The sequence below is a fragment of the Mercenaria mercenaria genome, chromosome 17 (assembly GCF_021730395.1).
Source record: "Mercenaria mercenaria strain notata chromosome 17, MADL_Memer_1, whole genome shotgun sequence".
NCBI classification, from domain to species: Eukaryota; Metazoa; Mollusca; class Bivalvia; order Venerida; family Veneridae; genus Mercenaria; species Mercenaria mercenaria.
The window spans coordinates 44,671,570-44,695,954 of NC_069377.1; the positions used below are offsets into that span (position 1 = coordinate 44,671,570).

Here is a 24,385-nt window from a genome sequence, read left to right on the forward strand (position 1 = left end):
GACATATACCTGCTCTAAATAACATAAGATTCATGTGAAGTTAGATTGGCCATGTGTATGTTTGACATAGGCCTATGTGATTTTCATCCCAAGATACTGTGAAATTATTTTTAATCAAAATAAATACAGCATCCATGATCTTGACTTTGCTTTAAGATTTCAACAGAAGTAGTTTGAAAAGAAACCTGTTGGTATCTGTTCATCCCAGAAACTTCTGACTAATATAGACTTTCAAATTCTAAATTTCCAAATCACTATTTCTATTCAATGAAATTGTTTTTCATAGAAATTTTGTGAAAGAAAGTTCACATTTTAACAAAAAAGTCTGCAAATTTTCAGCAGTATAGGTACATTATGAAGGAAGTTGCCTCAGTTTGATTTGCTAGATCTTCAAAGTCTGACCTACATGGACCTCCATGGCCAAGTGATTAATAGTCACCGACTTCATATCACTTGCCCTTAACCACTTGGGGATCAGGCCATGCTCTATGTATCGTGGTTGGAAACCATCGAACTGACTTACAGAAGATTGTTGGTTCTACCTGCATGTCCACCTATGCCTAAAATGAAACCAAGAGGGCAACTAGGCTCTTCATTCTACATGTATATTATAAGTTGGAATGCCATCATATGACCTGAACTGTATCAGAGGGGCCTCTGTGGCCAAGATTTAGAACACTGTCTTCCAATCATTTGCCCCACATCTTTGAGAGTTCAAAACCTTGCTTGGGGGTGTAAAACTCTTTAATATGGGAAGGTCATCCAGTTAGCTTACAGAATGTTGATGGCTGTACCCAGGTGCTCGTCGTTATTCCAGGAGGGTACCAGGGGTCTTCCTCCACTATCAAAAGTTGGAAAAGCCGCAGTATAATGTGTATGTGCGACTCTTAAGCCAACAGAAAAGTGGGCTGTGTTGGCATGAATTTTCACTGAACAAAGCAAAAAATCAAGCTTACAATGTTGATGAATGGATGTATTTGTTTAGCTCTATTGACAGAACACACAAACAATCAAGAGGTCATAAAATAAACTCAGCATATATTTTATACATATTTATTATTTAATTATAATCCTTTTCACAGTAAAATGATTCTTTGGGTGGAAAAGTAGTGCACAATTCAAAGTCCATGAAAACTAATATCTTTGTGCTGCCTTTTTAAGCAACAGTAACGACAGTTAAAAGTTTAAGCACAAGGCCTGTTTACTAAATCAACGTCTTAAAATACTTAGTAATAAAATAGTACTTCATGTATTGAAACCATATTTTAACCCAATCGTGCTGTTTAAAAAAAAGTCCTCCATTTTTCGAGAAGTATCTTTTAAAGGGGCATGCCTACAGACTGACAACATTTTTTTACAAACTTAGAATGTACTTCTTTATTGTGAGTTATAGTACATAGAAAGTAAAACCAAAAGTAATCCCAATGAATTCTAATTACTTGTTTGCAAAAGCCTGTAAAATAAGTAAAAAAGCTCCATACTGCGTTTGTCAAAAGATCTATGAAATAAACCAGATAATATTATAAAATTCTCATGACAACATCAGAGAGAAATCTTGTAAAATTTTGTGGCAACCAAATCTTGTTTTTGGATGATGGCACTTTTATCACTCTTAATAAACATCCTGGGTACTGATGGAATGATCATTGCAATAAAAGATTTAAAGAGAAAACAGCCAGTTATCACTATGTTTTCATTTTTTTTTGGCAGTCACACAGTCAAATATGCTGTAAAAATAGCAGGGAGTTTGACTGTATTTTGGAGCCCCTAATATATTGACTTAAATAATAGTAATAAATGATTTTTAAATTGCCTCTTTGTTGCCATCTATTCTTAAAATCATGGTATCATGGTATCATGATGGAAGCATGTCCCTTTAAGTTGACAGCCTTACACCCCTGAACTGTCTAATGGCTTATTTGAAACAAATGGTTAATGTCTATATGACATAAAATGTAACACATCAAAACTATCAACTAAATTTTTCAACATCTTGGGCCACATAAACAGGAATGGATTAAACAGAAGGCAATAACAATGTAATTTGTATGATAAAATATGAAATGGGCTGAAAAAAAGAGAAAAATCTTATCAAGAAAGCTAGATTGAGTTCTGAATAAGGTAAAGTAGTCAAAGGTTACTCTGTTACCATGCACACGGTGAGGATGCGTACACCGGATATTGCCGCCAAGTGATAAGGTATTTTCCGAAAACGTGATTATATTTCGTTAACAAGGTAAGTAAAATCCCGATTTACTATTGTATTATACTACTACATAAGAAAAAAACATTACTTTTCATAACTAGATACTACATATATGCTCTCACAAGCGTAAAATGGGCCAATCTTAAGTAGAAATGCTAAACATTTTGATAAAATGACAAGTTTATCATTTGATAAATGCATGCCGTAAAAACATTTGTCCTGATACCATAACCTATTTGCATTGTGGAGAAAATCTGAATCGTACGATTTATTTAGTCACATACAAAGAAAAAATGTGCAAAATTTCAGCTTTGTAAATGTTCAAATTACGGAGAAATCGGTGATAAATGAGCGTCGATGGTGTACTGTGTATTGAGTTTTCAAAGTAATATTTGTACTGTGTATTGCAGTTTGGTGTACTGAGTATTGTTATTGGAAAATGTGCATATTTTCAGCATTTATGGTCATTAGATAAACGAGGCACTTAATTCCGTCGGCTTAAATGACGGAATATCTTTTTCTGTTTGCAGATGAAATTAGACTTCACAGCGAAAATAACAAGCACCAGTTTGAACACTGATATTACAACTTACAATTACAGCGGCATGCCAATAGTCACTCCGAGAAACTGTCTAAAGACTATCCACTGCCGAGTAAAGACCCAGCCACAAGTTCAGCCGTGAATTTAAGTTTTATAATAATGGAACACAGGATATGATGACGACAAGTGTGGAAAAGGTCTCACATTACAAGAAGAGCAAACATGGAAATATGTTATCCTTTCACTTTCATACTACAAAGAGACATAAACCTTGGTCAGCAGACGACCTTTATCGATTATGGTGTCAATAGTTCAAAGGTCAGTATGGTAGGGGCTTTGAACTTTTAAAGTTGTTTCTCCTCAATAACCCTAGACTCATTCAACGTAAAACCTTCGAACTAGTTTCACTTGAAATTTTCTTAAATAATATAGTCAAAGCTATTTTTATTGGTTTAAATGCCTTGTTCTGAAAGGTAATTAGCTCACAACTTGCTTCATACGAAACAAAATTTGTGTCATATGCACTGAGCAGTTTGTGTTAAAAGTAGGAGGAAACAGTGCCATGTGTTTTTCTTGAAAGTATTTTGCACACTTCATTTGCAAGATATATGTCATTTCTATGCAAACAGTTCGTTATCACTTTTATGTGATCAACTTCTCTGTTGACCAAAACTATATATTTATTGTCAAGGTCAACTTTGAACTATATAAAACGATCGGGAACTCTCTTAAAGATCATTTCGATTTTTTTTCATGTATTCAAACTGTTGAATGTCAAATGTTTATGATCTTTGGTTTAAACATATTTATTCCCAACAATATACATAACTATATTTATATACTAACATTACAAGTACAGTTGGTGGAAAGGATTAGAACGAAAGACAAATCTTATAGAGTTGTTCTACTATCTTATTATTATCTTTGCTATTTTATGAATTTGTGTTTACGTTTCAAGTTTATCTAATAAATATTTCAATGTACATGACTTTTTGTTCTTTATCAAAGTAAAACATGACTTTTACAATAATACTTGGTGGTAAAATAAATCTGTCACAACAGAACCTATTTCAGTATCAATGCCAAGTCTTATGTGGAAGTAATGTACACTCATCACATTTATGCAGTAACTGGCTGCTTCTTTTAATGTCAATAAGTATTCGTCTGTCTTGCTTTTCTCTTTGCTCTTAATTTAGCGTCAGAAATGCGGTCTCTGTTATGCAAGAAGTTGTATAATTTTAAAATCAGTGGAAGAGTTATAAGCCTGCTCTTCAAAACAACTTGCAGTCTTCACTATACCTCATATTAACCAAGTTGTCGATGAAAACATTTTGCGACGTCAAGAAATATAGGAAACTATAAAATCGAAGAAAACGTTTCTTTGTCACATTCTTTCATAGACTGTATAACAATACTCTTTGAAAAGCCTGTCTGTCCATGGAATTGCGAGATAGGTAGCATACATTTCCACTGCCGTCAATGAACAGGCTACTCACCATTTGTCCAAATCAAAGGTTTCTTTCTGTTGCAAATTGGTCTCTTTTGTAACCGGATTCCTTTTTGAAACAAGTATGTTAATATTTTCTGAATCAACAGTACTTTTCTGCTTTTTTCTCTGCATATGCAATTTACTTTTTTGCCGTTTTGGTCGTTAGCGTACTATAATCTCGTATTTTGGGTGGTGTTCAACAAAATGACATACAATGCCCTTAAATTCGTTCGTCGAGCCAGCCATAAACACACATAAACAAGTTGAATCTGCAACGAAAAAAATCACAATATAGTATTTATTAGTAGGGCCGGGCTTCAGCTAGATATTGAGAGTAAGTCTTAGTGGCATCCCAATGCAAAATTATAAAAGATACCTTTAACTGTTTTTGAGATAATTCGTGTAAAATCAACTTAATCAATGCTCAGTGGAAGAATAGAAAATATATATACATTTACAACTGCTAAACGTAACAAAAAATATTGCCCGCTGTTGCACTATGGTGACTGAGAGATACGTTTAGAGCTTATTACATGAATTACAACAGAGTAAACGCTACAAATATCAATGTAAAACATCACGTATCTTCAGGGCTTAAGAAATTACTGTTTTGTACTTTGGAAAGGAAATGATTATGTACATTTTGTAAGATTAATTCTATAAAACTCAGCGATAATGTTAACAATACACAGTACAGTAAAATGTGATACAAGTCAATACTCAGTACATGTATTTACAATACACAGTACACCATCGACGCTCATTTATCATCGATTTCTCCGTCATTTAAACATTTATAAAGCTGAAATTTTGCACATATTTTCTTTGTATGTAACTAAATAAATCATACGATTCAGAATTTTTATCACAAGACAATAAGTGACGATACCGGGAGAAATGTGTCCCCGACCTGCATTTATCAGATGATAAAGATGCCATTTTATCACAAATTTTAGCGTTTCCTCATCAGATTGACTCATTTTACGCTTGTGAGAGCATATACACAGTATCTAGTTATTAAAAACAGTGATCTTTTCTTCTATAGAAGTATAATACAATAGTAAATAGGTGTTTTACTTACCTTGTTGACGAAAAATAAACACGTTTTCGGAAAATACCTTATCACTAAATGGCAATATCCGGTGTACGCATCCTCACCGTGATGCAATGTGTTTCAACATTTAACAAAAATTACACATACCTAATTGAAAAATTTTTCTCTAAGGATGGTCACCATAACATTTTATACCATCACCTGTAATTCCTTCAAAGATTAAATATGAGATGCCTTTCCACTTTCAAACTAGATTTATTCTAATGAAATAATTAGTAAAAAAACACTTGGAACAGGTTAATCTGATAGAAGACCTGACTGCTGTCTAATATATGTTAAAATTATTTAAGTCAAACAACACATTCTTAGGTTTAATGTAATGAAGGGAACAAGTGCTAGTTTACATACGATAATTCTTAAAGTTTAGTAATTAACCTTTAAACCTACAGAAACCAAAGTCATTGCCATTTATAAACAAGCAATACACATCAAGACCCACTGTTGCTAATACAAATTTAACTCAATTTTCAGGTTAAAGCTTTAATGATACAAGATTTAGTGCTATCATACACTTATTAGACGATCTGTATAAATATATATAACATATTACCCTCATTCACAATGCTGGTGATAAAAACTAATGAAATAAATGTGCGTTGCTATGTTAAAAAAGACCATTTTGTTGACGTTGTCTTAAAATTTGAATTGGCACAATTTTTAAAATGATATATTAAATAAAAAGATTTTTTGGTTGAGTCGCACTGACACAATTTAGGTCATTGGTGACTTTTCCAGCTTATGACAATGGAGGAAGATCCAAGGTGCCACTATAGACATTGTTTCAGGCATACTGGGGGTGGTTAGCCAGGGGCAAGTGAAGTCAGCGACTAACCACATGGCCCCTCTCCCTCCCTACTAGGACAGATATCTTACTTCTGATGAGAAGTGTTTAGTACTGGTATATTAATCTCTATAAACCAACCATCTCTGTCCTACAAAAACATTTCAGGTGTTCAAGCAGTGTTCACTCTATAGATGTTGCACTGTCGTTAGAATTTATCACAAAGCATACCCAAAAATGAAATGAATGATTAAAGCATAACAAAACTGTAAATGAGCCGCGCCATGGGAAAACCAACATAGTGGCTTTGCGACCAGCATGGATCCAGACCAGCCTGCGCATCCGCGCAGTCTGGTCAGAATCCATGCTGTTCGCTTTTATAGCCTACTGCAATTAGAGAAACTTTTAGTGAACAGCATGGATCCTGACCAGACTGCGCGGATGCGCAGGCTGGTCTGGATCCATGCTGGTCACAAAGCCACTATGTTGGTTTTCTCATGGCACGGCTCAAATATGGTTTCTGAATAATAACTTATTGTGTAAAATTGTCCTTTATAACACAACAATACACAAAGGAATCAGTGTGCAAAATTTATGTCAAAACTGAAAGTTACATACATAGTACAGACATTCACAATGCTGCAGGTAAATGAATATGAACAATAGTTATAAAAGCAAATTATAAAGCAACATTTAGGGTATATTTAAAATGATATCATTAAAATATTGGGAAGTTTGCAACTGGGTATTTACCATTTGAGTAACAAAATGTTCAAAGAGATAAAACAAGTATTAATAAAGCAACAGAGTTACAGTATGATCTCCTGTTACACATGAATTGGTATGATGTCCATTTACACATGAATTTTCCTTGTTCTAAATACTGATGCAAAAATCACTTGAAGATTTGGCAGCCTTTAAATATCTCACCATATCAGAGCTTTTCTAACCTGGCTTACAAGGTTACCGAATGACACAACAAAAAAACAATGACTTACATCAAAATAAAAGGATGACAATATTTTGAGCATCTAATAGAAATTAGAACAGCATATTCCTCTACATACTACATAATATAAATAATGGCATAGGATCACAACTAAGCCCTGCTCCACAAAAGAGAGTACCCCATCCATCCCTAACCCTAAGCCTACATAGAATATATAGAAGAGATAAGCAAGCACATGTGTTACAGAATGCATTACGAGACAGGTACAAGGAAACAAGATCACAAGAAAGCTTATCACAAAGTTATATCAAAAGCTGCAGTAGCTCAAACATCCTCATCAAACTGCTTAAAGCTTTATACTGTAAAATCTGAAATTTTGCAATGGATTTATTTTATGGACTTAGTTTTCGCAAAAATATATGCAAGCAAAACCATTTTTATTACTATATATAGAACTGTACGTCTTACAAACTGGCCATAAATTGTGAATACTCTACCTCCCCAAAGCAATTTCAATTCTAAATACAGCCAAATTTTAACCTCAAAGAAATATCTGATTATATAATACCATGCAAAAGCTGTACCATGGGTAATTTTTTTCTTCACCTCTACCAGATTTATTAATGACTATCCTTAAAAATCCAAATTAAATCAATCGAGATTGCACAAGATTTAGTGTTGTTTTAACCGGCAGTATCAGTAATAACAGTAAATTAGAACATTTTGGCACAGTCTGTGTGATTTTATTTTGACTTTTTGAAATATATTGGCCAATTAACATATTAAATTATAGTTAATTACTGTATTTTGTTTCATTTTGGTACACTTAATTTTAGCCTTTCAGTAGGAATGGCAAGTTAGGTCAATCACTGAACACAACAAATTAATTTTAAGAAATTCAGTCCATTGTCACATAGCATACTATTATAAAGAAGTAAACACTACAAAAACTACATGTTATACAAATGGCGATAGTGGATATCTCTGTAAAATACTTATTCATTAATATTCCCATGGCTTTGTTTGCTACAATTTTAAAACAACTGTTATCAAATCTATAAAAACATAAATTTATAATTATAACAGCAATGTGAATGTTTTCCAGTATTATGTTTTGAAATATGAACATTTATGAGTCTTGAATTATCAAATAAGTCTTACAACTTCAATCATGATAAAAAGGGGAAGTGAATACCCAATCTATGGAATTATTTCAAGACCTTGAAACAGGTTTTTAATTTTGAAGCATTATTACAAATGCAGTAAACTTTTTTAAATGAATGATACCTTGTAATACTAATTCAAGCAGCATTCTGAAGACAACATGCATTCAAAGTGTATTCCAAAAACAAAATGAAACCACAAAAATATTGGCCATTTGTTGTGAAAGTTTTGGGCTCTGGATCAACTAGGTTTTACCTGTTACTATAGCAATCACCATAATACCAGTAGGGAAAACTTCCTGTTCGGGAAACAATCTATGGGTTTTTCCCTACTGTATAATCCCACAAACCCACTCAAAAACAAACAAACAAAGCTATAAATGAATGAAATTTAACAACCATATCATTTCAAGCAGTGATTGTTATCAATTAGTCTTAAGGAACAAATTATTTTATCACATATTTGACATTGTGACAGTGAATTAGCACCAATAATTACTCTTTTGTAATTACACTCTGACGATGATTTTGTTTCAAGACGTTGGTGGAACTGACTTGATCTAAAGTAGGTAAAGAAAGAAGTAGCTTGAATGTTTCAGCAGAAAAAAGCTAACATATGATAAAAAGAATCTTACATTTCTGTCTTTCCACATTAAATTGAGCCGTGCCATGAGAAAATCAACATAGTGGGTTTGTGACCAGCATGGATCCAGACCAGCCTGTGCATCCGCGCAGTCTGGTCGGGATCCATGCTGTTTGCTAACAGTTTCTCCAACTCCAATAGGCTTTAAAAGTGAACAGCATGGATCCTGACTAGGCTGCGTGGATGCGCAGGCTGGTCTAGATCCATGCTGGTTGCAAACCCACTATGTTGGTTTTCTCATGGCACGGCTCAATTTATTAAATTTCTTAAATAAAATTGATAAAATATTCAACGCAGCCTTGCATTTTATCATTCTATTCAACTTGTTTAATAAAGTAAAGTCAACATAAAACAACACTAAAATAAGATGCCCTATTCAAAAAGAAGTATATATCAGACTGGACTGTTTACTAGAGAGGGGTATACGATGTATGGAGAAAAAAAACCCTGGTACCTGATGTTTTTCTCTACGGAAATATGATTTGTGCAGCATGCAAACTAAGTATGAAGTGGTGTACTGATCAAAAAGGCAAGGGTTACCATATAAACCACATTTTACGGCACTGATATCAAAATACATATTTTCAGTAAAATTAAATGAGTAAAATTACCATTAAATAATTGCTGACTTAATTAACTAAGTTGCAATAAAACTAACATAAAATGAAAACATAAAACTTTTTTTATACAGAAACCTTATATGTGCAAAAATATAATTCATAAAATAAGTGGAATTACACAGATAAAAATAGAAATTCTACAAAACATACGAGCTTGATACAAGCAAATTACATATATGTATTCAAATAACATAGAAGTCTTTGTCACAGACATTTTCAAAACAAGGGTATGTCACTACAAGAATGATATCAACATTGTATGACACATGGCCCTTTAAAATGCTTCACAGAGTAACATATACAGTCAAAAAAGGGGCAAACTAAAAAAAATCTGACATGAAATTCTCAACAACATGTACATGTTGCAGAAGGATACCAAGTTCAATCTGAATCTGATGGAAACTGCAGTAGGAGTTGAGTACATAAAATCAGCCCAAAAATAGGTACAATTATAAAAGGAACTGAATATGAAGGTCCAAAAATATGCTCATGTCCATTACATACTGATGAAGTACATAAAGTCTCATTCGAACTGGATGAAATCTGTATGAGAAGTTGAGTACACAAAAAAGTGTGACAGAATGTTGGAAGGACAGACTGTTCAAACACTATATGCCTCTCACGCCTTTGACACTTGGGGCATAAATATAGCACACATGAAAGCTTTTCAACACAAGCAGAAATGACATATTGTTTCAACAAAAGAACTATGCTTAACTGTTTAGATATTTAGAATCACATTTAAAATATCTTCAAAACTTGAATTCAAAAATATATTGCTTAATAGCATATACATACTGGTACATACCGATACATGGTGCTGACCAAATGACAGCAACTTTCATTTAAAAAATAAAGGCCCATCTATATGGAAGAATATAACAAAGTAATCATATCTTTTTTTAATTTATACAGATAATGTCTGTTTGTTATAAGATAAAAATTGAATATCTAACATCAAAAGAAAGCTGGATGCAATATTTTGGTGTTCAAGTAGGAATGTAGTTTAATATCAAATCTAACAAACATAGACCTGCCATGAAAAACCAACATAGTGTTGCGACCACATGATCCAACCAGCCTGCCATGCGCAGTCTGTCAGGATCCTGCTGTTCGCTTAAAGCCTCTGCAATCAGAGAAACCGTTAGCGAATAGCATTATCTGACCAGACTGCGCGGATGCGCAGGCTGGTCTGGATCCATGCTGGTCGCAAACCCACTATGTTGGTTTTCCCATGGCACGGCTCATATTACCTTTGCATGTCTTTAAGTGGGCGTACTTATATACTAATTAAAAATGTTTAAGTAATTCTATGAAAGGTTTATTATACATTTCAGCAGGAGCATAAAATTCCATCTTCTTGTTAAAAGTTTTGCATTTCTGAAGTTTTAGTATTAAAGGTTCAATATAGTCTTGTTCCGTGGTTATAAAACTGAGCTTGGGAACCAGTCTTACAATGCAGCCGTGTCATTGGATAATTTTATGGCTAAGTCCATAATCAACCAATCAAATGCTAGAGTGTATGGACAGGTTTTTAAACTAAGTTTTAAAACCTGGACTTAAATACATGTTGACAGCTGTAAGCAATTACCAAAACAAATGAATTCTGTTGAATCTTATTTAGACATGGTAAGAATGTGTGATCAAATAAATTACAAGAATACTGGTCATTGTTAAATTTTTGACAAGTCTGACTAGACTTATTGGTGGATATATACAGTAAATGTCTCTCAAAAGCATGAAATAATGATGTTTGTTCAGGCTCTATAGATAAGCTGTATTAATAATATCTTTCTGCTTAATACTACATAAAAATAATCTGTACCGGTATACACAAATGAAGGCATAAATATATCTGTATTCTGTAATAATGAAATTATGAAATTATACATGAAATTTTGACAGCATGGTTCATATAAAAGTTCCAAGAAAAAAAATCAAGGTCTTTTCAATATTTGTGTAAAAACCCTGGCTCAATAAAAGCCATTTCACACAAACAATGCATGACAGTTATCAAAGAAAATGTAAGCTTACACTTGAGCAAAAATGTTGGAGTCAGACTGGACACCGCTTTCAGCATTATGCATTTTACTGGCAGCTAAGTGATACAGGTTATATAGCCGCCTTCTACCCTGTAGGTTATAGGCTCAAATATTGTCTTGCACATAGACCAGTACTGCTGGAGGGGGTGTTTATTTCATTTTTTCAGAGGAAGATTTTTTTTTTTCATTCCAAATACTGTTTCAACACAAAATCATGTGCCTTAACATCCCCAATATGCTAGACCTGTCAAATCTTGTCAAGAAAGAAAAGGTTCTGAGGTTACAAACACAAGATGATGACCACTCCCTAACTGCATCATTCTTATTGGTCGGCTCTAAATTTATGTTATAAAATAATAAAATGTTAGTGTTTTCAGACTGGTCACTAAGATTATTATATAACCTCAAGTCAAACTGCTTTGTACAGTATTATCTGTGGTACTCTCTATAACTGTCAGAACAGTTTCCAAATACATGTAGCACTCAATGTCATCAAAACATTCGAAATCCTTAGTTTGACTTTAAAATGCTTAAATTGTATTTCCGTGTTCATCTTAATCCAATATTACAGATACTATCTGCACATATTCAACAAAGCAAAAACAAAGAGTAAAATTAGTCTTAAAATACCAGCCAAGTTTCATCTGAATATATGTACTCTAATGAAAGCTGGATTAAATTAAAAACTGTGTCATCTGCAACTACATTTCAGATAAAAAAAACATGGATGAATATTGGTTCTATATATGAGCTGTACCATGAGAAAACCAATATAGTGCATTTGCAACCTGCATGGATCCAGACCAGCCTGCGCGTTTGGCAGTCTGGTCAGGATCCATGCTGTTCACTTTCAAACCTATTGCAATTAGAGAAACTGTTAGCGAACAGTATGGATCGTGACCAGACTGCGTGGATGCGCAGGCTGGTCTGGATCCATGCTGGTTGCAAATGCAATATGTTGATTTCTCATGGTGCGGCTCATATTATCAGCTCAATAAAAATGAATGTCAAAACAAGAGCACCGCCTTGCGGGTGCTGACGCTCATCTGATTTTTTTTGTGTAATAGAAATATTGTCCTACCTATGATTTTCTAAGTCTAAAAAGGGCCATCATTCTTGCAAAAAGCAGGATAGAGTTATGTTTCTTGATGTACAGTGTCCACTTATGATGGTGAAAAACTGTTGCAAGTTTTAAAGCAATAGCTTTGATAGTTTATGAGAAAAGTTGACTTAAACATAATACTCAACCAAGAAAATGATTTTCTAAGTCCAAAAGGGGCAATAATTATTGCAAAAATCAGGATGGAGTTACGCTGCTTGCTGTACTGGGTCAGCTTATGATGGTGAACAAGTGTTGCAAGTTTCAAAGCAATAGCTTTGATAGTTTAAGAGAAAAAGTTGACCTAAACATAAAACTTAACCAAGAAATCTGATATTTTCTAAGTCCAAAAGGGGCCATAAATCTTGCAAAAAGCAGGATGGAGTTATGTTTCTTGCTGTACAGGGTCAACTTATGATGGTGAACAAGTGTTGCAAGTTTTAAAGCAATAGCTTTGATAGTTTAGGATAAAAGCTGACCTAAACATAAAACTTAACCAAGAAAACTGATTTTCTAAGTCCAAAAGGGGCAATAAATCTTGCAAAAAGCAAGATGGAGTTATGTTTCTTGCTGTACAGGGTCAGCTTATGATGGTGAACAAGTATTCCAAGTTTCAAAGCAATAGCTTTGACAGTTTGGGAGAAAAGTTGACCTAAACATAAAACTTAACCAAGAAATCTGATATTTTCTAAGTACAAAAGGGGCCATAAATCTTGCAAAAGCAAGATGGAGTTATGTTTCTTGCTATACAGGGTCAGCTTATGATGGTGAACAAGTATTCCAAGTTTCAAAGCAATAGCTTTGATAGTTTAGGAGAAAAACTGACCTAAACATAAAACTTAACCAGGCAACGCCGACGCAGACGCCGACGCCGACGCCGACAACCGCTCAAGTGATGACAATAACTCATCATTTTTTTTCAAAAAATCAGATGAGCTAAAAATGAAACAACGTTAAAACTATGGAGGTACAGATTAAGAGGCCAAAGTTGTGACTGAGATCACCAAATACACGCTCCTTTCACTTACAAACAATATAAAACAAAGTAAGGGCCATTCCACTCCTTTATAGCTATGTTAGAATAAATATTTGCTGTACAATGTTGCACTGTCTCTGTTGAGAGTACAAGTCTACCGTGCTTTTCGACCGTTAGAATTTCGTCGCTCAGGATTTGGTTTGCTTGTAATATCAAAGCAGTAAATGTTTAGATGAGAACAGATTTCTCGACACACTCTCAAACTATACATGATCCAGTCCTGAATGCTGTATATCTGAAAATACAGAGGCACCAATATTAGCTATTTAACTCTTAATGGAGTATATAACAAGAGCACCGCAATGCGGAGCAATATATCCCCTAAGGTATGACCTTTGACCACTAAGTGTCACCTTGACCTTTAAGCGAGCAATCCGAAACATGCGCTCTGCATATCGTCTCGATGTGTGAACGTTTGTGTCAAGTTTCTTCAAAATCCTTCAAGGGGTTAAAGAGTTACAGAGCAGACATGACATTGCTAATGGACGGACGGACAGACAGACAGACACCAGCGTCGTAACATATACGTCCCTTTGGGCATATAAATGACCTTTGACCCCTATTTGTGACCTTGAAACGAGCCATCTAAAACATGTGCTCTGCGCGTCGTTTTGATGTGGTGAACATTTCTGTCATGTTTCTTCGAAATCTATCAAGGGGTTCAAGACTTACAGAGCTGACACGAAATTGCTTACTGACGGACGGACGGACAGACAGATGGACACCGGTTTCATAACATAATATGTCCCTTTGGGCATATAAAAAAGTCTATACAGATGGTGTGTGAGATTCATTTATAGAAGTATGCTAACTTGGCAACAGGGGCAAAGTATAAAACAACTTTTTTCTTCAGCTTTACCGCTCATCATTTTGGGATCTGACATTTTGTCACAAGTTTTCACAGTCTCACATAATATCTGCTATGCCCTTTGTTCAACAGAATAACTTTTGTTCTGTTTCTTTTTATGAATTTAGTTAAAAGGAAAAATTATGGCATGAATCTATTTTACACAGCAAAACCTATATTAATTAGCCCGCCAATGAAGTGATAAAATACGACTGCTTAAGGCAAGTGGCTTCTCAAGACAAGCTGAAATTAGAAGAAAATGTCCATCCGGTTATCTGACTGGCTGCTTGTGGAAAGTGTCATCTTAATAAAGGTGACCACTGGTGCTGGTTCAGCTGTGTATCTATTTCATACAATTACAGCATAATTCCATGTCATCAAATTACAGAGTAAATACATTTCAAACCATAAATTCATTCTATGCAATTCAGTATTTTTGTATTTCATACAGAAGTAGCATACAAGATTTTAATACAATTATAACATAATTTTCAGCTCTCAGGGCCCTTTTTTATCAGAATAACAATTTGAACAATACTGTAGATTACTTTTTAATCAGACAAGCAGTTTCGGAGAAAATTTTGGAAACTTCCCATATAGCTATACAGAGTAAATAAGTTGCCCCATCCATCCACACCGAATCAAAGGCCATGTTTTCAAACAAATCACAGTAACTTGAAAGAATTTGGCACGCAGTAACCCAAGATATTTTGTTGAGAATTATTCTGAAAGCAGTAAGCAGTTTCAGAGGAGAACATTTTCAAAATCTGCCACGTTCAATACTGGGACAACTAGCCCTGTCCCCTTGCAGCCATGTTTTGTAACTAAATAGAATAATTTGAAGGATCTTGGAACAGGGTAACCCAAGGAACATTTCTGAGAAACTATCTGAAATTGAGCCAGCTTTTTCTGGGGAGATATTTGAATTTTTTTCATTTTGGTTGCCATGGCAACCAGAATTACCTGGATCTAAAGGAGACAACATAGGAACATTCCTGTGAAGTTTTGTTGGACAGACTTTCTAGTTTAGTAAGATAAGTGCTTTAAAGGTGGTCAATCACATTTAAACAACATTCAATGCCATTTATTACTTTTTGTATATTCGGGTAGAGATTTATTTAAGGAACAAAAAGACCCATTACACAGAGTTGGATTCCTATTAGAAATGTATGTTTTATTATTTTTATAAAATTTTGTAATTACTCCCCTTTAATATGAAAGTATATAAAAAGCTGGGTATTTCTTTTTATTTCGATACAATTTCTAGTTTTACGTTTGCATTTGATAGACATACCAACTATTTAACAATCTGAACCAAACGGCAAGCTTTAAATCTGTGTGTAGCTTCTGAATTCATTTATTTCTAATCTATCTTGGTTGCGCAACCAAGATAGGCAAAGGGAGATAATAATAATTTTTTAAACTTGCGTTTCTATCGAATTCCATCTAAATACATAGTTGTTAATGAAAATATTTTACAAATATATTACAATATATCTAATATTAATACCTTTCCTTAAGCAAAGTATGTTTATCAAATTTATACTTACGATAAAATAACTCTATCTTGGTTGGGCAACCAGGATAGGAAAATCAAATTTTAAAAATACCTCCAGTGAAAATCTAACTTGTATTAAGTGTTTAGTGAACATAAATGAGTGTAAATGATCAGATGTTAAAGTTACAAGCAAATCCCTTACATGGTCAAAGTCTGATTATCCACCTTTAAAGAAATTGTGGACAACAGATGGTGGGCGGACAACTGACATTCAATGATCCTAAAAGCTAGCAACCAGTACCCCTTCTTCATTTGAGCTCAAAATCCCAGAATCTCAATTAACCATTACCCTGCTAAATTTCTAAAATGGACCAGTCCATCATTCAATTTAAGCAGTATCAATTTATATTTTAAAGGTGTGTTCGTTAATTTACTGACTGGATAGCGAACAGCGCAGACCACTGGTCGCAAAGGCAGCATGCTGAAGGTTAAAACACCAACAACAAGAACTAACTAGAGCTGCTTTTGAGAAAAGCGCATGTCTCCCACAACTGCCTAATCATCTGATCATCTGAATAGTAAGTCTGTCTTCATGTACTGTCATTGGTAATTCAAGGGCCATAATTCCTAGTGCCTCTGCCGATTTGGCTAGTTATCGAACTTGGCCGAGGACTTACTAGCAAACACATTTTGTTCAAGTTTGGTGAAGATCCTATGAGAAATGTTCGACTTAAGAGTGCGGACAAGATTTGTGACAGATAAGTGTTGGAGTAAACAGCCTATCGGTAATTCAAGTGCCATAATTCTGAAGTGCCTGGGCCGATTTGGCTAGTTATCAAACCTGGCTGATGAAGTATTGGCGAACACATTTTGTTCAAGTTTGGTGAAGATCAGATGAAAAATGTCCGACTTAAAGAGTGTGGACAAGATTTATGACAGACGGAAGGACACACACAGACAGACAGGAGTAAATCAATATATCTCCCACCACACAGTGGTGTGGGAGACAAAATGATTAGTATTCCATTGTTACTTACACATACTATCCATAGAAGGATATATTCTGGAAACTTGGAATTGAAGTACTGGTTCATAAACAACATCATAGGACCCAGTAAACTCCAGTCTAGTACTGGCATCTCACATTTCGTCATATGGGCTACCTACAACATCACAAAAATAGATTGTGAACAAAGAAACACTTAAAACGAAGTGACATAGCAGTCTAATAGTTATTGAAATCCTTAACTTGATACTAGGGAATAACAGTGTTCGGGATACAACAGATTTTTTGTTGTTTTTCAGTGTTATGTAGAAATAATTTTCATAAAGTGAACACCAAAAGCAGTATTTCCACATGTGGCATTGCCTTAGATGAAAATGTAAGATCTGATGTTCAAAATGCAAGGATTTGTTTGTTTTGGGTTTAACGCCGTTTTTCAACAGTATTTCAGTATGTAACGGCGGGCAGTTAACTTAACCATATTTCCTGGATTCTGTACCACTACAAACCTGTTCTCTGCAAGTAACTGCCAACTTCCCCACATGAATTATCAGAGGTGGAGGACAAATAATTTCAGACACAATGTCTTTTATCAAATCGTCACGGAGAACATACGCCCCACCCGGAGATCGAACTCGCAACCCCGGGATCCATAGACCAACGCTCTCCCCACTGAGCTAAGCAGGTGGGCTCAAAAATGCAAAGATAGTTTGATTTTACATGACAAACATTATCTTATAATTATTGATTTTACATGACAAACATTATCTTATAACTATTAAACAGATTAGCCAGATTTTGTCCATTTTACACTCTTGTAACATAATACTCAATTCAGTGGTGTTTCTGTTAAAAATGTAAGACAAATAGCAAGTTTTTTGTTTTATTTTGCTTTATTAGTGGTATTGAACAGACAAAGTCTTTAACATTCAGTACTCACTGTCGTATACGTGCAACGGCTGGGATTTTCCGTGAGCCGGAGAGGACACACCAAGATGGCAGACGAAAGTGACGCTAGAAGGTAGGAGCTTGTTTTTGCATCCCGTTTTATTTTATTCATGCCTTTTGTTTCACACATTTAGTCGAGACAAATGCAGAAAACCTTCCTCCGCATGCCGTAATTGCTCATATCTCAAGTATTCCTATGTTTTCCCCAAAACGTCCTCCTGAACCTGACATTTTACAGGTCAGAAAAATTGAAGCGAAGGCGGCATGTTTTCAAGGTCACAGTTTCTCATGCAGTAGCAACTAGATCCGTATATCATATCCTATATGCGGAAATAAAGCACTCTTCATTTCTGACGCTGATTTTTGTTTGATGCAAGTGCCTAATCTTAGAAAAAATGTACTTTTGATTTCAACACATACCGGTCGGGACGGATTTTTCAGAAAATATTGCACAAAAATGAGCACCGGTTGGGACTTCATCGCTGATTTGTACCCGACTGGGACACACTTTTTGGAACTTGAAGAACTGCATAAAGTCATTTAATAACACCATTACTTTAAACGTTTAAGCATTTGTTCGTTCATTGAAGCTGATTTATTCAACCTTACTTGAGCACGGCGTGATAATGGTCTACCATTGAACTTTTAAAGAAGGAATTTTTTTGACAATTGTCAGCTTTATATTGGTCAGTTCTGCAAGCTATCCGAACTCTTGTTCTTAACTGTTAATGTGATACAAACTCTTGCAATGGTCTTTTCCTATTTGAGTTGTTAACGTTGGTACTAGTTGTCCAAATGACCAACGCTCCTGAATAATTCACATGTAGTTATTTTAGGTTTTCAGAAGATTACGCAAGAAACAGATAGTGTCCCAATCCTGATTCTTTTTCATGCAGGATGTATAGCGCTAATACTTGGGACATAAGTTTAAGGTCTCAATGGCAATGTTAATAGAGGAGCCGGACGCCAAACCTATCACATGGATTTCAAGCTTAGAGCACTACTTCTAAACCACATATCCGTTCCTGTTGGAATCATGTAGAGGAACAAGACCGTAACAAGAGTAAAAACAAGAGTTCGAATAGCTTGCGGAACCGACAAATATAAAGCTGACAATTGTGAAAAAAATTCCTTCTTTAAAAGTTCAATGGTAGACCATTATCACGCCGTGCTCAAGTAAGGTGGAATAAATCAACTTCAATGCTTAAACGTTTAAAGTAAGGGTGTTATTAAATGACTTTTGCTCATTTTTGTGCAATATTTTCCGGAAAATCCTTCCCGGAGCGTGGTGTCCCGGCCGGTATGTGTTGAAATCGAAAGTACATTGTTTTCTTAGATTAGGCACGTGCATCGAACTAAAATCAGCGTCAGAAATGAAGAGTGCTTTATTTCAGCATACAGGACATGATATATGGATCTAGTTTCTACTGCATGAGAAACTGTGTCCTTGAAAACATGCCGCCTTTGCTTCGATTTTTCTGACCTGTAAAATGTCAGGTTCAGGAGGACTTTTTGGGGAAATCATAGGAATACTTGAGATATGAGCAATTACGGCATGCGGAGGAAGGTTTTCTGCATCTGTCTCGACTAAATGTGTGAACCAAAAGGCATGAATTAAATAAAACGGGATGCAAAAACAAGCTCCTACCTTCTAGCGTCACTTTCGTCTGCCATCTTGGTGTGTCCTCTCTGGCTCAAGGAAAATCCCAGCCGTTGCACGTATACGACAGTGAGTACTGAATGTTAAAGACTTTGTCTGTTCAATACCACTAATAAAGCAAAATAAAACAAAAAACTTGCGACAGTGGTACTTATAACACAGAAAATCAAAGCCTTGAGATGTCTGGTGGTTGCGGGTTTTGCTAGTTATTTTAATTTTAAATGCCAACCTATAAATATACATGTATAAGAAACAAATACTAATGTGCTTCATATCTAAGATAAACTCTGCCTGACCTTACATGAGCTGGAAGTCAGTGATGTAACCATGGGCTGGAATACCTAATCATTAACAGATCTTATATAAGCTAAATGGCCAGTGTGAATGGACAGAGGATGAATAAGAACTGCTTGATCATTGATAATTCATCCGCATTGTTCATGAATGGGACTACTTTGTGTAGCACATGAACAAATTCCTTTGGATGTGATTTGGAATCAAATAAAGATGCTACATGATTGTCAGAAATACACTTAACTTTGGTAGCGGGATAAACCCGCAACAAAAAATAATGTTAATGCTCTTTTGTAACCTTATGTTGTCAGTTGTTCATTTCTGTGCAGAGCCCTTCTTTAGTTATTATTGAGATTGATGAAGGCAACTGACTTTTTCATTGGTTAAATCTACCATCAGTAATAACTTACCTGATTGCTCGATAAATGAATGAAACAAAGAAATCAAAAGTTTCATCTCTGGAGCTATGTCTAACCTCTGATAGAACAGAATGTCATAACAATGACTTCAAAAACCAGAGGTCATGAGTTTGATCCCCATTTCCTCTAACTGAACATTGCAAACATTGGGATAACAGTTGCATGTATGGGTGTTTTACACATGGCAAACGAAAGAATCAGGAGAGCTTCTGCATATGCAGCATTCTCTTTATTTTGCATTATCATCCCAGCTGAAAGTTACAAGCAGTCTTCTGGAGGAGTTGCCCGTATGAGTGTAAATCAATCTGACTAAAGTACATCTCCTATTATGCTACGCATAGGATCTGACAACGAGCTATTCATGGCCTCGTTCTGACGACCCTTCTGCTAGCCAATCAAAAGCTACCTTACAATATCCTGCAAGCTTTAAAAGCCGTGGGTTTTGATATCAACAATTTTTATGTCGAAAGATGTCAGATAGCCGGTTAGCTCAGTCGGTAGGGCACTTGCTTTGTAAATGAGAGGTCCCAGGTTCGAGACCTGGATTAACTGCAAATTTTTCTTACTCCTTGACATTCAAACAGGTTGTCTGGTTGGTTCAAACAAAAATAGATTTGCGAAAATAAAAATAGCAATATTGGAAATCCAAAATATACAGAAGACGAATGTGAATGGGTCGTTCTCAGATCTTCGTTTAGAAGATCAAGTACTTTAGTCAGATTGAGTGTAAATAAGCTTAACATATACACATGGTTTTCACTTACCACTAAACTATTTGTAATTTTTGACGTAACAAATCCAAAGCTGACCAGATATAAACATGGCTGGTCTGTATATATGGATGTTTTTGTTGCTATAATCACTTGTAAGACTATCACCAGTCCTATATGAACTATGGGGAATATAGTACTAGAGTCCTGAAACAAAATAAGTGTTTATGTTTTTACACAGAATCATGCACAATTTAAGGACAAGTAAACAGTTTTCTTTTTATCTGGTTCATTAAGTAGGATCAGTATTCTTAGATGTCTAAGAAATCTAGAAAATGGTTTTAATTTAATAAAAACAGACCTAGAAAAGATCCCATCCCAAATAACTGACTCTCTTTTCACCATAAACACAAATACATTTTGTTTAAGGTCAGCCACTAATTACTAAGATAGACAGTGCTGTAGGAAGTTTTCAATTTGGAAAATATTGTTTAGACTTATTCAAAGGAATTACAAAATATTCACTTAAATGTTAGGTTTAGATATTGCAATTTCTTAAAAAAAACAAAAACATTTATCAGAAATCAGTAGTATTTGGCAAAGTAAAAAACAACTTACTGCTACTGTAGATTTATTTTTCCCCACACCGCCTTGTAAAATAAGACTGCCTGTTTTAAATACAAAGAACAATGATGGACCTATACTGCCTAGTACACACAGGTATCGTAGAGGTATTCCAAACACTGGTAACTGCAACAACAGAAATATAACGTGAAATCATTATTGTTCAATGTGTCCATCCATGCATCCAATTTATTGTATCAATATAATTTCCATGTACATAAACCCCAGCAGGATGTTTTTATTTTACCATCAAAGAGATTTTTTTCTCTTTTATTATAAGTGAATACTGCTCTAAACTGAACTTTTTCAGCAAATGAATTTAGTTTTTTTTAACAAAAAAACACTTGAATTCTCTTACAACAACCAAACTTTTGTTTAACAAGGAGCTGAAGGGGAGAGGTGGTCTAGGGGATAAGGTGTTGGCCACTCAATCCAGGGGATCGCGGGTTCGAGCCCCACTGGGGTCACAACCATGACTTCTCATATGACACCAGTACTGGTTTTTCCAGGAAGTGGACTCAAGAGTGGTTACAATAAGCTTGAAGCTTTCATCATTATCAAGCTAAAATAAATTAGTATAAACTAAACTAACAAGGAGCTGCATATTCAAAATGAAAAATCATGCCCCCGGGTGTATGACCAAAGATGTTTTTTGAGGTTTCAAGTTTAAAGGTGAAGATCATAAGAAGGTTAAGGTCACCTACATGCAGGTATGTTTGTAGGTCTTGCCACAAGGTATGTTAAATACGAGTATGAACTATATTGAGTCATTTAAGTGGGCCGTAGAACCAAAAATGTTGTTTAGGTTTGAAGTTTGAAGTTGAAGGTCATATGAGAGCCAATGTCATTTATTATGATATACATTGTAGGTCAGTTTGTAGGTCTTGCCACAAGCATTGTTGAGTGTGACTATGAATTAAATAGGGTCATCTATGTGGACTGTAGGAGAAATGGTCAAATCTGGTTAACCATGTTATTTTTTGAAGGTTTTAAGTTTAAAGGTGATATGAAGGTCAAGTTCACCTATATTAGATCAGTTTGTAGATTTGCCACAAGGTTTAGGTGTGAGTATTAACTAAATTGGGTATTTATGTGGGCTGCAGAACCATAAAATTTGTTTGTTTAAGGTATTAAGGTATTAAGTTTCAAGCTGAAGGTCATATGAGGTTCAAGTTCATCTATGTATAGGTCAGTTTGTAGGTCTTGCCACAAGGATCATTGAATATGAGTATAAACTAAATCGGTTCATAAATGTGGGCTGTTATGACCAAATGGCAAAATATGGTTTGTATGGACGGACAAACAGACAGTTCCATCGCTATATGCACGGGGGCATGAAAAGGGGAGGGAACTTTAAAATTTTGATTCTGTCAACACAACATAGTTTTATGCCCAAAAAATCCAAGGTAATTCTGCTTTACAGCAATAACTAAAATACATATGGAACAACTTCAAAAACAAGAAATATTCAACTTAAACTCAGTATTTATAACAGAGGCTTGGTACCACTTATTCTCAGCAAAAAACAAGAAACTGCGTTCAATAAACGCTTGATGCCCCAGGTGGCATCCTTGTCGGTATAAAGCAAGTCCAAAACAAGGTCAAGTTCAAGGTCAAACTGAAGTCAGGTGATGTCTGAAGATGAGGAATGGTCACAGGTTACATCTGCATTAGTATCAAGTCATTCTAGTAAGGGGTATTGATGCTAGACGAAACTGGCCCATTTGGTTAACCAAGAGATGGCCCATATAAAGCAACCTAAGTCCAAAATGAGGTCAAGGTCAAGGTCAAACTGAGGTCAGGTGATGTCCGAAGATGAGGAATGGTCACAGGTTACATCTGCATTAGCATCAAGTCATTCTAGTAAGGGGTATTGATGCTAGACGAAACGGTCCCATTTGGTTAACCAAGAGATGGCCCATATAAAGCAACCTAAGTCCAAAATGAGGTCATGGTCAAACTGAGGTCAGGTGATGTCTGAAGATGAGGAATGGTCACAGGTTACATCTGCATTAGTATCAAGTCATTCTAGAAAGGGGTATTGATGTTAGACGAAACGGTCCCATTTGGTTATCCTCGTATGGACGGACGAACAAATGGACAGACATATGCCTCCTGCATCAGTAGATGCCAGGGGCATAAAAAGTTTATATACCATACATAGTATATTTCTAACAGTTTTCAACACTAAACTGATATTTTTTCTTACTACCTTACTCCTATATGAATAACACTTTATGATAAATAATACATTAGAATGATTTATATAATCGCATATAATGTCTAACAGACAAACTTACAGTGATATCAAAAAATCCAGGTGATATTGCACACAGTGTATAAATAGCCATAACAAAGAATTGTCCTTCTGTAACATCTATCCTGTATATAAACAATCACATGAAATTAGCAATGAGAATTTTCATCAGTGGCAAAAAAAAAGTACTGGAATACTGCCTATATGTCCAAAACAAACTAGAACTACCGGCCTTTCTGCAAACTAAATAATACCCACACCAAACCAAAACCAAATTCAAATTCGTCCTGCATTTTATAATCAAGTACCTCTCTACCAAAAATAATTCAATCTTTTTATGCTTTCAAGTTACCAAACAAGACATTTTGCTGAATTAAAACTGAAAAGGGGCATAAATCTGGCAAAACTAGAATGTGTCTGTAGGACACAGGGTGTGCCCCCC

At 35.1% G+C, this 24,385-nt stretch overlaps 1 protein-coding gene and 1 long non-coding RNA gene across 2 annotated transcripts in view; both read right to left on the minus strand.

Moving 5' to 3' along the window:
- Positions 1-958: 958 nt before the first annotated feature.
- On the minus strand, positions 959-10,522 carry LOC128550065 (uncharacterized). Its single transcript, XR_008368021.1, has 2 exons — positions 5,318-10,522; positions 959-4,505 (listed from the first exon to the last, which is right to left on the minus strand). It is a non-coding gene; the product is annotated as an uncharacterized LOC128550065 (long non-coding RNA).
- Positions 10,523-10,742: 220 nt separating this feature from the next.
- LOC123536254 (choline/ethanolaminephosphotransferase 1-like) overlaps positions 10,743-24,385 on the minus strand; it is a 40,824-nt gene continuing 27,181 nt past the window's right edge. Inside the window, exons 4-8 of the mRNA XM_045319252.2 lie at positions 23,987-24,068; positions 21,681-21,812; positions 21,117-21,269; positions 17,066-17,191; positions 10,743-13,918 (exon numbers count right to left, since the gene is read on the minus strand). Coding sequence (XP_045175187.2) covers positions 13,778-13,918; positions 17,066-17,191; positions 21,117-21,269; positions 21,681-21,812; positions 23,987-24,068 — 634 coding nt within the window. The 3' untranslated portion in view covers positions 10,743-13,777. The remainder of the gene's footprint in view (positions 13,919-17,065; positions 17,192-21,116; positions 21,270-21,680; positions 21,813-23,986; positions 24,069-24,385) is intronic.